The sequence below is a fragment of the Mustela erminea genome, chromosome 10 (genome assembly GCF_009829155.1).
Source record: "Mustela erminea isolate mMusErm1 chromosome 10, mMusErm1.Pri, whole genome shotgun sequence".
Lineage (NCBI taxonomy): Eukaryota > Metazoa > Chordata > Mammalia > Carnivora > Mustelidae > Mustela > Mustela erminea.
In genome coordinates, this window is record NC_045623.1 from 13,317,738 (window position 1) to 13,333,143 (window position 15,406).

Here is a 15,406-nt window from a genome sequence, read left to right on the forward strand (position 1 = left end):
TGATCTGTCTCAAATAAGTAAGTAAGTAAATAAATAAATACCTGAATGACCATTATGAGATTTTTATTTGGAAGCTGGGAGGAAAACCACTCCTTCTGGGACCCCAGGTCAACCTGTAGTCACTCGGAGGCACCAATAGTCGAGCGGTCCTGGCATTGAACTTGCCCTGCTTGTCCAGCCAGACAAGCTCAGGAAAAAAGAGGGCTATGTTCAGGGAGCATTCTGCCCACAGATCCAGTGATGGAGTCCCAACCATGAACTCAGTGCTAGTGATTCCTGAGAGCTACCCTGACTTACATTAGGGCCACAGGGCCTTGTCTCCATTTGGACAGTGCACGGGGCAGGAGGTGTCGCTAGAAATGTACTGATCAATTACCTGATAGCAGGCTTAGGAACAGGGCTCCTTGGGCATCAAAGTTAGTATTACCGGTCCCTTGCAAGCAAGCGCTTAGCCTGGCCTCTGTCTCCCCCTGGCGGTGCCTACAGATCTCGTTCAGCCTGCAGGCTCAGCCTCTGCAGGGGGGGGAAGGTGGAAGAGGGGGAACCCTCACTCTTCTGCCATTCACCTGCTCCTTAGTCCTTCCTCCACGATCCATACAAATCAGCTTGGTTCATCAGACAGAACGGAGTTTGGGCGTTTGGGGACTGGCACGGCTGTGAGTCATTGGCTGTGTGACCTCTTGAGACAAGTCCTGTAAACGACGGGCGCGTCATCGGTAAAAAGAACAGAACACCCACCTCGAAGGGCTGCTGTTTGGTATAAATGGCCTAATATGTGGAAAGTGCTTTGTAGCGAGACTACTATACAGTAAGTCGGAGCAGTTATTGTTATCCTTATCAACTAGCCCTGCTGTGGTCAGGGGAGGCCTAAATGTGGGGGGAAATTGGGTCCTGAGAAGCAAAGCGGAGTCAAAGCGGCAACCGCTCTCCCAGATCTAGAGGTGGTCGTCAATGGGGAACAGCGCCGTCAGGAGCCCAAGAACCTAGCCCCGGCTCCCTAATTCAGGGTGGTCGGCTCCAGTCCGCGTCGTTAGCACCTCCAGCACCAGCTCCTCGCCCTCGCTCTCACTCCAGAAGCCCCAGCCAGAGGTGTTGTCACACCAGGTGCTTCACACCCAGCGGTGGCGGAAGCTGCTGGTTTCCCTGAGGTCACCAGCTCCATCACCCTCCCGGCAGGCTAGGAACCGAGGGCGAGGAGACCTTCCCCCCCGTCACAATGGGGAAGTTCTAGCTGATGTCTCATCTAGAGCACGGCTGAAATAGGGTGTGCTTCCCTCCGTCCCCTTCCTACTACTGCAGACCCTACTGCTGCAAAAAAGCCGAGGCGGAGGGAAGCCGAACTACGCGAGAAGGAGCCGCGAGCTGATGGGGCGGTGCCAGGGGCGGCCCAGAGCAGGAGGAAGTTTTGCCGGGACCCACCCTGCCCGCCCAGAGCCAATGGCGGGGGAGAGCCCGTAGGAGCGAGCACCGCCCACCGCGCGTCCTAGGGGGAGGGGCCCGCCTGGGGCGGGGCCACGGACGAGGGCGGGGCAGGGAGGCAGCATGCTAAACCGGGTGCGCTCGGCGGTGGCGCACCTGGTGAGCTCCGGGGGCGCCCCGCCTCCGCGCCCCAAGTCCCCAGACCTGCCCAACGCGCCGTCCCCGCAGACCGCCGCTCCTCCAGAAGCGCCCAGGAGCCCTCCGGCGACGGCTGGGAGCGGGAGCGCCGCGCCGGCGAAGACAGTAGAAGCTCGAGCGAGTTTCTCCCGACCGACCTTCCTGCAGCTGAGCCCGGGGGGGCTGCGACGCGCCGATGACCACGCTGGCCGGGCTGTGCAAAGCCCCCCGGACACGGGCCGTCGCCTGCCCTGGAGCACGGGCTACGCCGAGTGAGCGCCCCCGGGGACACCCTAGGCGGGATGGGACTCCCCCCATCCCCTAACCCCTTCCCCAGCTGGGCATCCCCGGCGCTGGGATGCGTGCCCCTCGCGGTGCTCGGCGCAGGGAGCTCCCTTCTCCCAGGACCTTTGCTTTCCTTTGGGCTTCGGGCCGCACCCCTCTCCCCCCCAGCCCTTTCTCAAGTCGGTGCAGTCTTCTTCAGGACCTTCCAGCTCGTTGACTACCCTCACCGGCGCCGCCTCAGGACCTCCTTCCCTTCCAGAGCCCGGAGGGTGGAGGGCCCCGTGGAGGATGAGTTGGCCAGTTCTCAGTCGGGGCCCGGCAGTTTAATGGCTAAGGGAGGCGGGGTTTCAAGGTGGGGGGTGCGCTTTTAATAGGGGAGATGGCGTTTGGAAAGACTCGCTCCTGGGCTTCCCGACCCCAGCGCCCCAGTTCTCTGTCCCTCTTACCGTTCCCCTCCCCCTCCACACCCAGAAATAGCCCGCGACACCAGGCGGCCTCAGGCTTCCTCGGGGGCGGGGGAGGGGGCCGCCCGAGGAAGCAGGAGGGTCCCTTTTGGATGCCTCTCGGAGGGAGGGCAATGGCACGGGGCTGGCAAGGAAGTGGACCCCCGGTCTTAGTGGGGAGCAGGCGGCTGACTCCCGGCCGGGTGTATTTTTAATGTCTGTACTGGAAAAGCAGAGCGCTGAGGGAGATGGGGGCGCTGAGGCCGCTGAGGCTGGTGGCTGGTAGACCCGTGGCCCCACCATTAGCTCCTTTAGCTTTTTGTTTGGGAAGAGTTAGTGGTTCTGTGACTTTTGCGCAGTCCAGGTGGGCTTCTATCCCTACCCTATTTCAATTCCTCTTTCCCTATCTGGGCTGGAGCACTTCCTCACTGCCAAAGCCGCAGAAACTTTCACTGGATGATTTTAAGATAAAGGTGGGTGTGCCCATGAGGGTGGGGTGCTGTGGACAAAGCACTAGAAAAGTTGACTAGGCTTCAGGGTGGGATGTAGGGGGTTGGCAAGCAGGGCGGTAAGACCCCTGCTGCCCTGTCCAGCCCCTTCCCCAGCAGCCCATGGGAGTGCCCCTTTTGCCAGGGATGGGGGAACTGAGGCAAGAACGTGCTACTGCTGGCCTTCCTATGAGGTGGTGGGGCCCGACACCCAGACAGTACTCCTTGTGCCTTGCCCTGCCTCCCTTCTCCTCCTCTTTCTGGCCTGGATCCCAGGCGGCTGTGACCTTTCTCAGTTTGGCCAGCAGGCTAGAGAGGGTGTGTGTGTGTGTCTAAGGTGGGGGTTATTCCAGGACCTGGTCTGGTGTCCAACCTGATGTGGTCACTCTGGCCTGGCAGGGTCATCAACGCGGGCAAAAGCCGGCACAATGAGGACCAGGCTTGCTGTGAGGTGGTGTATGTGGAAGGACGGAGGAGTGTTTCAGGTGCACTTAGGGAGCCTAGCCAAGGCCAGGTAAGCCCCCACCGCTTTCCCTTGACTCCAGAGATACAGTAACACCTCTCCCCGGGGATTCTAGGCATCTGTTTTAAATCTCAGACCTAACTAACTCCTAACTCACTAGCTTTCTACCTCTGGCACAGAACTGGCATTGACCAATTAGAATGTCAGTGTAAATATTCAGTTTACCACTTAGAATATAAGTGCTCCCGTCTTTATGGATGATTTAATTCATTGCCAGTGTTTATTTTTGTGTCTTTTATCCTCTGAGTTTGGCTTTTTTGGTGCTTTACCCTCTGACACATAATAGGTCCCTGGTAAATAAGCGAATAAATCTGATTTACTTTTCATACCAAACTCTGACCTCTTCTCTGATGTTTACATGGTTGCCCAGAGTCTTGCTCTTCTTCACCTTGCATCACACACACACACACACACACACACACACACACACACACAATATCCCTTATTCACCTCCAACTTTTCCTCTACCAGGGACTCTGCTTCTACTACTGGGGCCTGTTTGATGGGCATGCAGGGGGGGGAGCTGCTGAAATGGCCGCCAGGCTCCTGCATCGCCACATCCGGGAGCAGCTAAAGGACCTGGTAGAGATACTCCAGGACCCCTCGCCACCTCCCCTCTGCCTCCCGTCTACCCCAGGAGCCCCAGGTTCCTCTGATTCTTCTCACTTGGTTGGTCCTCAGTCCTGCTGGTCTTCACAGAAGGAAGTGACCCATGAGAGCCTGGTAGTGGGGGCCATTGAGAATGCCTTCCAGTTCATGGTGAGTGTGTGCACCCCCCCCCCCAAGCAGGAGCCTGCTAGGCAGATACTCTGGTCCACTGTATACAGAAATCAAGTGGTGTGAGGGGTCCTGAGTACCCACAACACCTTGGAGGGCCTGAGCAGAGCTTGGTTCAGAGGGGAAGAAAGAGGGGGTTACACCCATGTCTGCCCTCCTCTCCTCCAGGGTTGCTTGGCTGGGTCAGTTTATTTCTGCAGTTGGGGGCGGTGGTTGTGTGCCTGGAAACTCTCCTTCATTCACCCCCTCTGACCCTTCCTCACATGGCAGGATGAGCAGATGGCCCGGGAGCGGCGTGGCCACCAAGTGGAGGGGGGCTGCTGTGCACTGGTTGTGGTCTACTTGCTAGGCAAGGTGTATGTGGCCAATGCAGGTGACAGCAGGTATGGGAAGCGGGGTTTGAGAGTGCCTACAGGGGATCGCACACTCTGGGATGGGGGGAATAGAAGAGAATGAGGCGGTGGGTGTTAAAAATCAAAACCCAGAGGGAAGGATGGTGTCAGGAACAGTCACAGCCATAAGGGATGGCCTGAAATAGCCACGCGAGGGGAGGAAAGATGGGGGTCTGGCTGAGGAACCCCTAGGGTCATTGTGGGGAAGGCCTAGTCTTTCTGGAATTCTCCACAAGGGGGCTGAGGAGAGCCTGGCCCAAACCTTTCCTTTTTCTGGGCAGAGCCATCATTGTCCGGAATGGTGAAATCATTCCAATGTCCCGGGAGTTCACCCCGGAGACTGAGCGCCAGCGTCTTCAGCTGCTTGTAAGTAGGAACTAACCTCCCTGCTCCCATTCTTTGTTGACTTTCTTGGCTCTCTATAGCCTATGCTACCCCTCCACGCCCCCCACCCCCGCCACCGCTGGGAAAGCCCCTCTACTCTGCAGAAGAGGGCTGAGCTGGTGGCGGTATGTGGCAGGAAGGAACGTGGGCTACTCCAGGGCCCCCACTGTGCCCCCCGCTGAGGAAGGAAGTCGAGTCAGAGGTGGGGAAAGGAAGTAGCAAAGGCTCCTGAAAGGCAGGACGGTTTAGTGCTTTAAAGGACTGACTCTGGAGCTAGACCACCTGGGATTGAACCCCTGTTCGAGTCCTTTGCTAATTGTCAGACCTGCAGATGGTTCCCTTAACTTGAGTCAGTAGCTCCTGCCTTCAGGGTTGTCATGAGGTTAGGCGAGTTCATACACCTTATTTGTATTAGAACAATGCATGGCACCTGGCAAAGAAAGCCCACTTAAGGCCCTGCAGTAATTAACATCACCTACACGCCCACTAAGCCTAATGCCTCCCGGGGCCTCTGCTCTGTCTGGCCGCTCCCGACCCCAGGGCTTCCTGAAACCAGAGCTGCTAGGTGGTGAATTCACCCACCTTGAGTTCCCCCGCAGAATTCAGCCTAAGGAGCTGGGCCAGAGGATGCTGTACCGGGACCAGAACATGACCGGCTGGTAACACTTCCCTCCAAGCTGGGGCCTGTTCCCATGGCAACACAACCAGTCCCTCACCAGCAGCAAGGTGGAAGCTGGAGGCGGGGTCGGTGGGGGGGGGTGGATTGGGGGGATATCCTTCTTAGGGGTTTGTGTGAGAGGCATGGCTCCTCTGGGAGAGGGGCTTTGATGCCTGGGTGATGCCTCCTCTCCTCCCCCCCCCACCCAGGGCCTACAAAAAGATCGAGCTGGAGGATCTCAGGTTTCCTCTGGTCTGTGGGGAGGGCAAAAAGGTAAACATGGTAGAGGTGGGAGAGGGCAGGAGGACCCACCACAACTTGTCTAGGGAGGTGGAGGTTCTACCCGAGGGCAGGAGTGGGAGGGCCCACAGCTTCAGAGGCTGGGAGAGGGCCAGGGCAGCACCCACGCTCATTCCCTTTAGGCTCGTGTGATGGCCACCATCGGGGTAACCCGGGGCTTGGGAGACCACAACCTCAAGGTCTGCAGCTCCACTCTGCCCATCAAGCCCTTCCTCTCCTGCTTCCCGGAGGTGAGCCGTATGGGGGCTTCCTCAGCTAGACCTTTCCCTCTCCAGGGGCCCAAGCTGGTTTTCTTCCAGGGTCCCTTTGTCCCGCAGCTCCTTCTCCACTCTCTTCTCCCTGCCAGGTGCGAGTGTACGACCTGACACAGTATGAGCACTGCCCAGATGACGTGCTAGTCCTGGGAACAGATGGACTGTGGGATGTCACCAGTGACTGTGAGGTAGCTGCCACTGTGGACAGGGTGCTGTCAGCCTATGAGCCCAATGACCCCAGCAGGTAGGGCTTGTATGGAGGTGCGGGGATGACAATGGGGAAGGTAGGGGCAAAGGGAAGCAATGCTTGGGGACCCATCTGAGGGCCGGTGTATCGATCTTCCATATACATGTTGGAACATGAGTGTGCACGTGTGCTCCTGGCAGGTACAAAGCTCTGGCCCAAGCTCTGGTCCTGGGGGCCCGGGGCACCCCCCGGGACCGTGGCTGGCGTCTCCCCAACAACAAGCTGGGTTCCGGGGATGACATCTCGGTCTTCGTCATCCCCCTGGGGGGGCCAGGCAGTTACTCCTGAGGGGCTCAGCCCCACCCCTTCCACCACCATCCTAGCCCCTCCGTGCTTACCCTCTGCCAATCCAGACTCTGAACTTGTCTCCCTCACCTTCTTTAGTGGTACCGTAACTGAAGAAGGAGTGTCAATTAGATCCAGAATTAATAGCTAGTGGCAAATAAACCCGATGGATAAAAACATGTGTCTTTATTTACTTTGATGAGAAACGAAAAGGCTTCTTTCAGGTGGTGCAAAGCCGTCCTAAAAATGTAGCACTCCCAGTTTCCATCTTCACCCTCTGCTTGTCCCAATCCACGTGCCCTCATCCACTCCCATGGCTTCACCTACCTGGTGGTGTTTTCCAAGTCAGTATTTCCCCCCAGATTGTTCTTGAGCTTTAGGCCCGCGTGTCCTAGCCATCTCCTGAACATCTAGACATCCCACAGGCATTCCAACTCCACGTACTTGAAACGGAATCCACCATTGCCCTACAAATGTGTGCCCTCTCCTGGTTCATCATGTCCATGGGCACTAGCTCTTCAGCCCAAGTTAAAAATCTTGGCGCTGGTCACCTTTGGGTCTGGCTTTTACCCAGCCAGCGAATCAATCAGTACATGCCATTGATTACATATCACACAATATTTTTCCTATTTGTCTACCTAGACCCACTCCTACTATTATTACCACATTAGGCTCCTAACCATGTCTCCAGGTCATGTCCCTGTATTCCTGAATGTGATCTTACTGCAGTGTGAATCTAAGTTGGTTCTTGAGAGAACATTTCAGTGGCTCCCTACTGCCCCTAGGCCAAAATCAACACCCAACTCCTGAGTGTGGCATCCAAGGACGTTCATCATTTGTCCATTGTGTCCTCCTCCAGCCCTGTCTTTCTGCCCCGTCGCCACCCTCCTGGGGGTTCCATAACTCTTGGAGCCTGTTGGGGCTCCAGCCCATTTAATATCTACTCATCACCTTAACTGGAAGACTTCACTTGTCCTTCAGAGATGGGTATCCCATAGTCCATGCGTGCCCCCAGGACAGCCACTGCCTCCTGTATATACAGCTGACTACATGGAGGAACAGTGAAGGGCGGAGGCTCTAGAGTCCTGTTTCCCGGGTCCTCTGCAACCTCTCTGAGCCTTAGTTTGCTTCTCAGCAAAACGGGAGTAACAGTGCTTCCTCACAGGGTTGTCTTAAGGACTTAAATTTGAATGTAGAGTCAGGTACATGCAATAAGGGTTCAGTAACTTGCTATCTTTAAGTTGTGTGTTTCGAATTTAGACTAAGTTCTTAGATGACCCAAATCAATCGGAACTGAGCATGTAGCTCTCAGTTCATGCTCAGTGTGTATTTATGGCATGGGTGAAGAGGCCTGGGGGCCAGAGTTCCCTGGACCTCAGCTTACTCATTTATCAGATGTGTGGGCTGCACTTCAGAGCTTTAAAATTTACCTGACTTCTGACATTCATTCATTCAGACAATATTTTTGGAAAACTTAGGTGCCACACAGCGTGCCAGGCAGTGGGGAGGTACAGGAGGAGCTTAAATGACAGCAGGGAGAGCACCAACCCTGAAGCCAGGCAGGCCTGACTATTTGAACTCTCTCTCTGTTCCATACACACCGCAAAAGTTTCGGCAAGCCACTTAACTTCTGTCAGCCTCAGTTTCCTTGCAGGCAAAAGGAGATGGGTACACTTATCCCAAAGATCCCCAATGAGCTCCCAAAGGGCTGAGCTATGTAGCAAACAGGTCACAAACTAATGAAGTAGCGGCAGACTTCTCATCCTCCGTCGTCATCCACCTCAGGAGGAAAAGAGACACACCCGTAGGTAAAGAACCCAATGTGACACATCAGACTGGGCCAAGTGTCCCTAGCGGCACCGAAATAACGCATTATGGGGTAGAAGCTGACTTCCCAGCTGGGGATCAGGAAAGGCCTCCAGGAATGCCCTTTGAGGGGTACGCAGTAATTGGACTCAAGGAAATTCCAGGCAGGGGAAAGGGAATGGTCAGGTGGAAAGGTGGCCTGGGTCTCAAAGGATCTGAAAAGTCCTCAGGGCTGGGGCGTGATGTTGGGCAGTACTTCCATGACAGGATTTTACGAGCCGAGGCGGGGCGGGGCGGGGTGTGTGTGTGTGGGGGCGTCTTCCGCAGACCCCTCCCGCGAGGTCCCGGGAGCTGTAGGCGCGCGTGGCGGGTTGGCCACGGGAGGGCAGCAGCGGCCCTTTCCCGACCCCACCCCGAGCGCCTCACAACTTTCCCGACGCCGGTCCGCCCCTGGGGGCTGGAAGGCGGGGTAGAGGCTGGGTCTTCAAGGGGTCCCACCCGCCGCCCACTCCCCGACCGCCCTGCGATCCCACCCTCGACCCCCGCTAGTAGCCTGGGCAAGCCGTGGAGGCCCCAGGCTGGGCGGTGGGCAGGCGGAGCCAAGGGCCGACCCCCCGCCCCCGGCCGGTCCCTCCCCCTGGCGGGCCCGCCTCTCCCCGCCGCGGCGCTGAAGGAGGGCGGGGCAGGGCCCCCCGGGTCAGTCTCAGCCTCCGGCACTGGCCGCGCAGCTGGAGGCAGCGGAGCGGAAGGTACCCGGGACCGGGGGCTGGGGTGGCGGGGTGTCCCGGGAACTCGTTCCCGGGAGAGCACTTTTCGCCCTCCGCTTGGCCGGAGCTCGGGCCGCCGGGAGGGGAGGGGGCTTCGGCCAGAGCGCAGGCCACCCTCCTTCCCCTGGGACGCGCGGCGTCGGGACTGTGCGGGAGTCGGCCGGGCTGGCCCCTCCCTGGGCCGCGGCGAGGGCTCTCCCCTACCCCCCTACGGGAACTGCCCGGCGGGGCCTCTGGCCTTCTGTGTCCGAGCCTGTGTCCCTGCCCTTCCTCGCCCGGCTTCCCGGAATCTGTCCCGTCGGGCGAGAAGCCAGGAGGCAACTTGGGTCTCCGCGAGGGAGCCCCAGTCCAGGCGCTCAGACTCGCTGGCGTGTCGGCCCGATGTGGACCTGGGCCGGGGTGTGGGTCTGGGCTCGAATCCGGCTGGAGGTGGGAATTCCCCCAGGCCGGGCCGGCGGAATGGCGGGAATAGGGGCGTGGTGTGACCGAGTGGGGCCTGCCACAGTTCCCAGAGGTCTGGACGCCTTCCTAGACGGTTCCATGGAGTGTGCCTGGGGCGGGATGTAGGGGAGGTTGGGAAGGATCTCGCTCGTTTTTATGTATGCAAGAATCTCCTCCCTTCCAGACCCCTCCCTCCCTGCACCCCAACAAACCTGGCCGGAGATTATCCTGGGCCTTTGTGCTGGGAGGGTCCGAGGCTGAGTCCTGCGCTCTCTTCTGGTTTTAAAGTTGAGGTGGAATCGGATTCGTTCTCTGGCCCTCAGGGCTGGCCTACAGGGGACAGCCCAGCTCTGGGTCATCTGGAAATCTAGAGAATGATTGAGGAGACGGTGGGATGTCTTGTCTGCACGCAGCACCCAGGAGCTTCCGGCTCCATTCCAGCCTCTGTGTCAGGTCGGGGTGGGGTCGGGAAAGGGCCGCTGCTGACCGTCTTAGGGTCAGTGGGGCAGTTCTTCTGGCGCTGCCTCTCACAGGGAGCTGTTTTCCTTGCCATGTTGGCCTTGGGCCTAGTGGCTTGGTCTGGGCCTAGGCCAGCTGCTCTTCTTGTCCAATGAGAGCCTGAAGGGAAAGTCTTCTCATTGAGAGGGGGGCTCCAGGTTCATTTAATGCATGCCCTTGCCTCTGAATTCTGTCCTGTGCCTCCCACCATCTGGTGCCACTGAGACTAACCTGCTGTAGGCGGCCAGTGGCGTGCTCACACCTAAGCAGCTGTACTTGTCATGGTGGTGATTGTCACCGTGGTGGTGACTGTCACCATGGTGGTCACGTCCCAGATGGGGCTGCTCCAGCCTGTTTTTGCACTGCTGGACCGGTGGAACTAGCAGGAGTGGAAGGGATGAGTTGATCCCCTGGGCAGAATTTCCAGGGAGAACCCCCTCTCTGAAGGTGGTTTCCATTTTTGAAAGGATCTACTGGCATGGTGAATGCCTTCTTGCCATCTCTCGGGGTACCAGGAAGGGAGCCCCTTTTGTGGTGGGGAGAGTGTGGCCGTATCCTCTCAAGTCCTATAAATTCTGACTCATATCCACTTCCTCATCCCAGTTTTGTGCCCGTGTGTGTGTGTGTTGGAGAGTAGGGAGGCCACCCAGGATCCCACCGTTTGGAGAGAACCAGCTTTGGGCTTGGGAGTATTTGCTTTCCTAAAAGGCAGCCCAAGCCAGGGCTGTGGGGTGTTGGTGGTCTGTGGGGAGTACAGGAGTTCAGCCCAGTTTGACAGGATGTGGGACTGAGAGAAAAAGCCAGGTTTAGGGCTGAGATCAGGTTACCATCCCCTTCTCTCTTAACTGCTCGCTGCCTGGTTGGTGAGGCGACTGGCCCTTGTTCAGCTCTTTTTTTGGGAGCTCCTCCCAGCTCCGGCTCCGGTTCTAGCCCCCTCCCCCTTCCCAACAGCCTCGACGGCCATCTAGGCTCTGCAGCCCGCCCTCTCTTCCTTCCAGGCTGGAGGCCTGGGAACCTCAGACGGCTTGGAGGGCAGCTGCTCTCCCCAGGGAGGGAGGAAGTGAGGCTCAGTTCAGGGGCAGGGAGGCCGGCTAGGTGTGATGAACTGTGCAGATGCTCATTTGGGTGTGTTGGGGGCCGGGGACACACGGAAACCTCAGGAAGCTGACTCTTTGCCCTGAGTCACAGGGAGGGATGGTAGGCAGGGCCTGGGGGTGAGCTGGACAGAGTTGGGGGGAAGGGGCTGTTCCAGAGGATGGGTGGAGGTGATTCCCTAGTGGATTATTCTCGGTCACTCTGCTGTGGTGGATGTGTGGCTCCCTACAGTGTGGTCATTGTCCCCTGCCTGGGGCTGAGTGACCCAGTGTTGCTGCCAGGCCCAGGAGGAAGGGGGGAGGAGGGCAGACTGCCCGAATGTGGGCTGTGGGCACTGCCGGGACTGAGCCTCCTTTGTGTGACTCGGGGCTGGCTTTGGGGACTGGACTGGGGTGGGCCAGGGAAGCTGGTTGGCTGCCGAGGCCCTCTATCTGGGTTTCCCTGCCCCCTCTTTTTCCCATTACTGGGGGGGGGGGGTGGTGGTGATAGGTAGAAAAGGCAACAGACTCCAGAGTCACACAGCCCTGTGTGCCCTGAATGCCATCCCTGTCATGACTTGGAACACACATTGTAACCTTCCTGAGCCTCACTTTCCTAGTGTGTCAGAATGGGAAGGAAGCATGCCATCCACCTTTGCAGGCTTCCGGGGACTGAGGGAGATGATCTTTGTCCAAACGCTCAGGACGCTTTCCCTTACCCACCTGTCACCTGTTCGTTGCTTCTGCCGGCCTGTGGGAGAGGGACACCTCACTTGTGGCGAGGCAGGCATGCCTTGTCCTGAGTGAGGGACAATGTGTTCTTGATTGGACCCTAGTGATTATGAAACTTGAAAACAAGTATCAAAATCCTGCTAACGCATGAAGTCTGACTTGAAGGCCTGGTATATGTACCAGATTCAAGCTGCCTCTTCCGGGTATGTCCCTAATCCCCGAGCACCCCTCTAAGTGTCCAGAACCCCATAGTTGGCTCCCAGGTGGGTGGTTCTCCCGCCTTCATATTCTGACCTGTCCAGGGAGACCTGCTCCTGCTCCTGCTCCTGCCCCAGAGATTACGATTTCAAGATCAGTTGTCTGAACGATTGGTTCTTGACAAGAACACACCAGGGCAGGCCCCTTTCCCTCCCTTTGCTGGAGGCCTCGGTTTCCAGGTCTTGGGGAGCCCCCAAAGAAACATTCTTGGTTTTACTGGCTTTTCCCCAAATCTACCCTTTTTCCTGTCAGCCCCAGCCATGGCTGCGATCCGAAAGAAGCTGGTGATTGTGGGGGATGGGGCCTGTGGGAAAACCTGCCTCCTCATCGTCTTCAGCAAGGATCAGTTCCCCGAAGTTTACGTCCCCACGGTCTTCGAGAACTACATCGCAGACATAGAGGTGGACGGCAAGCAGGTGAAGGCCAAGAACCCTTCTTGTCTCCCCCTGGGAGCCCCCACCCTGTTGCTGTGGACCTTGGATAGCCTTTCTCACCGCCGACCCACTCCCTCCTCCACTCTCCCTGCTGGAACCAGTGCAAGTTAGGAAGCCAAATTGTAGTTTTAGGAAACCTAGCCACACTTCCTGGGTCTCTACGCCCTGACTCTGTAATCTGGGCCCAGTCCTTTTGCCTCTGAGTTTAAGACCCTCTGACTGCAAAATGGAGTGGTAAGGCTTCCTTCAAAGGGCTTTGTGACTTAAAATCAAATCGTGGTGCTCACAACAATAGCTCATAAGCTACATACAGATCAAGCACCCATGTCTCAGGATTTCTAGAAACTCACCAAATTTATACTGCGGGACGGTGACTAATGTTGTCCCTGGCACACACCAAGTGCTCAAGAGATAGCTGTTGAGTAAACCTAAAGGACCCATGGTTTCAGAGGACCTCTGGGTGGTCAGGGAGGGGTAGAACTGGGACCTGCAGGCAGGTACTCACTGGCCCCCTGCGGCAGGTGGAGCTGGCGCTATGGGACACAGCTGGGCAGGAGGACTACGATCGGCTGCGGCCTCTCTCTTACCCGGACACTGATGTCATCCTCATGTGCTTCTCCATCGACAGCCCCGACAGCCTGGGTGAGGTGGGGGTGAGGGCAATGGAGGAAGGGCACTGGGGAGCCCTTGGAATCAGCCACCCCGAGGTAGCTCATCTTGGCTCATTTCACCCTTCTGAGACAGGGTGCTGTTAGTCACTTGTGCTGGGGCTGGGTGGGGGGAGGGCTGTGATCCTTGGGAGGGCTCAAAGGGGGTACTGTGGGGGCGGGGGGGTGCTCTGAGCTGTGCAAGGGACTGTTGTGCCCTAAAGCTTCTAACAACTGCTCTGGGGGAAGAAGGGGGCCCCAGGGGGCAGTGGGGGGAAGGTTTCTAGCTTAAGTGGAGGCACTGACACCTGCTGGGACGTGTCTGTGCAGAAAACATTCCTGAGAAGTGGACCCCGGAGGTGAAGCACTTCTGTCCCAACGTGCCCATCATCCTAGTGGGGAATAAGAAGGACCTAAGGCAAGACGAACATACCAGGAGAGAGCTGGCCAAGATGAAGCAGGTGGGTGGGGTGGCCAAGCCAGGAGCCCCTCAAAGGGCTGATGACCCTCGTGAGGCCTACATTCCAACTGACCTCCCTGGTGAGGAAGAACCGGAAGGGCCCTTTGTCTCCTGTCCAGTGTCTGATGAAATGGTCAAAATCGTGACTCGTCTAAGGTCACTTGGCATTTTAATGTCATCTATTGTCCCTTCCTGTTGGGTCAGGACTATTAAGAGGAGTACCCACCCTCGAAGGCAGCTTCTTAAAATAGGTGTTTTGCTTGGGGTATGCAGGTCGGGCCATCAGTGTATACCTGGGAGGTGTGAGTAGACATGGACAGGGGAAGGCGGGCATTGGAAAAGGCCAGAAGGCCTGGAGAGTGAGGGCGCTGGCTTACCTGGAAAGTGACTCTGGCCAGAGGACTAGGGCTTATTACACAAGTTGCCAGGATGAGGAATATGGACTTTCCCAGAGGAATAATTATGGCCAAGTCCTAATCCTGGTCTCATCAGTGATAGAGAAATTCTTTCGGTAGAGCATGGAGTGTGAGAACTGTGGTGGGCAAGGTTGGTTAGGAGGCAGCAGATACTATTTGGGCCAGAGGAGGGTGTACCATGGGGTAACTGGGCCGAGGGAGACCGTTTTTAATGTAAATGTCTTGGGTCCTTGCCCAGAAACTGTCCAGGGAGTTGGGTGCTCTGTTGGTTGAGGGAGGTATTTGTTCTAGTCACTATACCTTACAGGTCAAATGGGGAGAGGTACACTTGGCCACCAGCTTCTTTTGACATCTAGCCTTCTGTCTTCTCAGGAACCTGTGCGATCTGAGGAGGGCCGGGACATGGCGAACCGGATCAGTGCCTTTGGCTACCTCGAGTGCTCGGCCAAGACCAAGGAGGGGGTGAGGGAGGTATTCGAGATGGCCACTCGGGCCGGCCTCCAGGTTCGCAAGAATAAGCGCCGGAGGGGTTGTCCCATTCTCTGAGACCAGGGAGGCCTCCCCTCTTCCCCCACTTCCTTCCACAGGGGGCAGAAGCTGTGCATTTCCTGGCCCCACCCCCTTAGGGCTCCTTGGCAAAGGCTCCCTTTTCAGTTCTCTCCCGCCCAGGACTGCATCTGAGCTCCCCAGCCCCACTGGCCCCCAAGGTGATGGTGGTGGTAGGTGGTTCTCCCTCCACACCCTCTGGGTACCTAGGGCAATTTCCTGCCCTTCAGAAGAGTCCCTCCTCCTGCTGCCTTGGCCCAGGGGTGGGGCTCTGGATCCCTTTGGCCTTCCCCAGAGGATCATCACACACCAGCACTTTATCCACTTCTGGCTCACAGGAGTGTCTGGGGTAGGGGACTTGGAGGGTGCAACCCTGAGCCCCGGGTCTCTGGCTCTACTTGGGGGGGGGGAGGGGTGGCATGAATAAAGGCCACAGGCTCCTAAGTGTGTGGTAGCTTCCTGTCTCTCTCTTCCTGGTCCCTATCTTGGCTGTGAGCCTAGAGTCCCATCTCTCCCAAGTTGCTTGCCAGGCTGGCCCCCAGTCTGCAAAGGCAGGACTCCCCAGCAGGCAGGGTGGAGTCTGGGAGCAAAGGATGAGGTCATGCCTGGCTCTGGGCCTCAGAGGCGGGTGATGGGAGTGGTCTGGAGCAGGGGCTAAACTTAGAAGTCTGTGGGTGGCTTCCTTGCCACCTCCCA

General features: G+C 57.5%; 2 protein-coding genes across 5 annotated transcripts; both read left to right on the forward strand.

Annotated features, from left to right (window-relative positions):
* Positions 1-1,513: 1,513 nt before the first annotated feature.
* PPM1J (protein phosphatase, Mg2+/Mn2+ dependent 1J) lies at positions 1,514-6,809 on the forward strand. Of its 4 annotated transcripts, XM_032360731.1 has the most exons (11): positions 1,514-1,868; positions 3,212-3,326; positions 3,807-3,917; positions 4,017-4,094; positions 4,383-4,495; positions 4,786-4,870; positions 5,429-5,547; positions 5,756-5,819; positions 5,969-6,076; positions 6,193-6,344; positions 6,488-6,809. In XM_032360731.1, exons 1-11 carry the CDS (start codon positions 1,543-1,545, stop codon positions 6,633-6,635), a joined length of 1,419 nt encoding a protein of 472 aa, XP_032216622.1. In that variant the 5' UTR covers positions 1,514-1,542; the 3' UTR covers positions 6,636-6,809. The 4 variants fall into 4 exon arrangements, with proteins under 4 accessions (XP_032216622.1, XP_032216620.1, XP_032216623.1 ...); XM_032360729.1 differs by having other exon boundaries at positions 3,807-4,094; XM_032360732.1 differs by having other exon boundaries at positions 3,807-4,094; positions 6,193-6,288.
* A 2,251-nt stretch (positions 6,810-9,060) lies between these two features.
* On the forward strand, positions 9,061-15,159 carry RHOC (ras homolog family member C). Its single transcript, XM_032360733.1, has 5 exons — positions 9,061-9,187; positions 12,460-12,623; positions 13,163-13,283; positions 13,619-13,749; positions 14,537-15,159. The coding sequence occupies exons 2-5, from the start codon at positions 12,468-12,470 to the stop codon at positions 14,708-14,710; spliced, it is 582 nt and encodes a 193-aa protein (XP_032216624.1). The 5' UTR covers positions 9,061-9,187; positions 12,460-12,467; the 3' UTR covers positions 14,711-15,159.
* Positions 15,160-15,406: the final 247 nt, after the last annotated feature.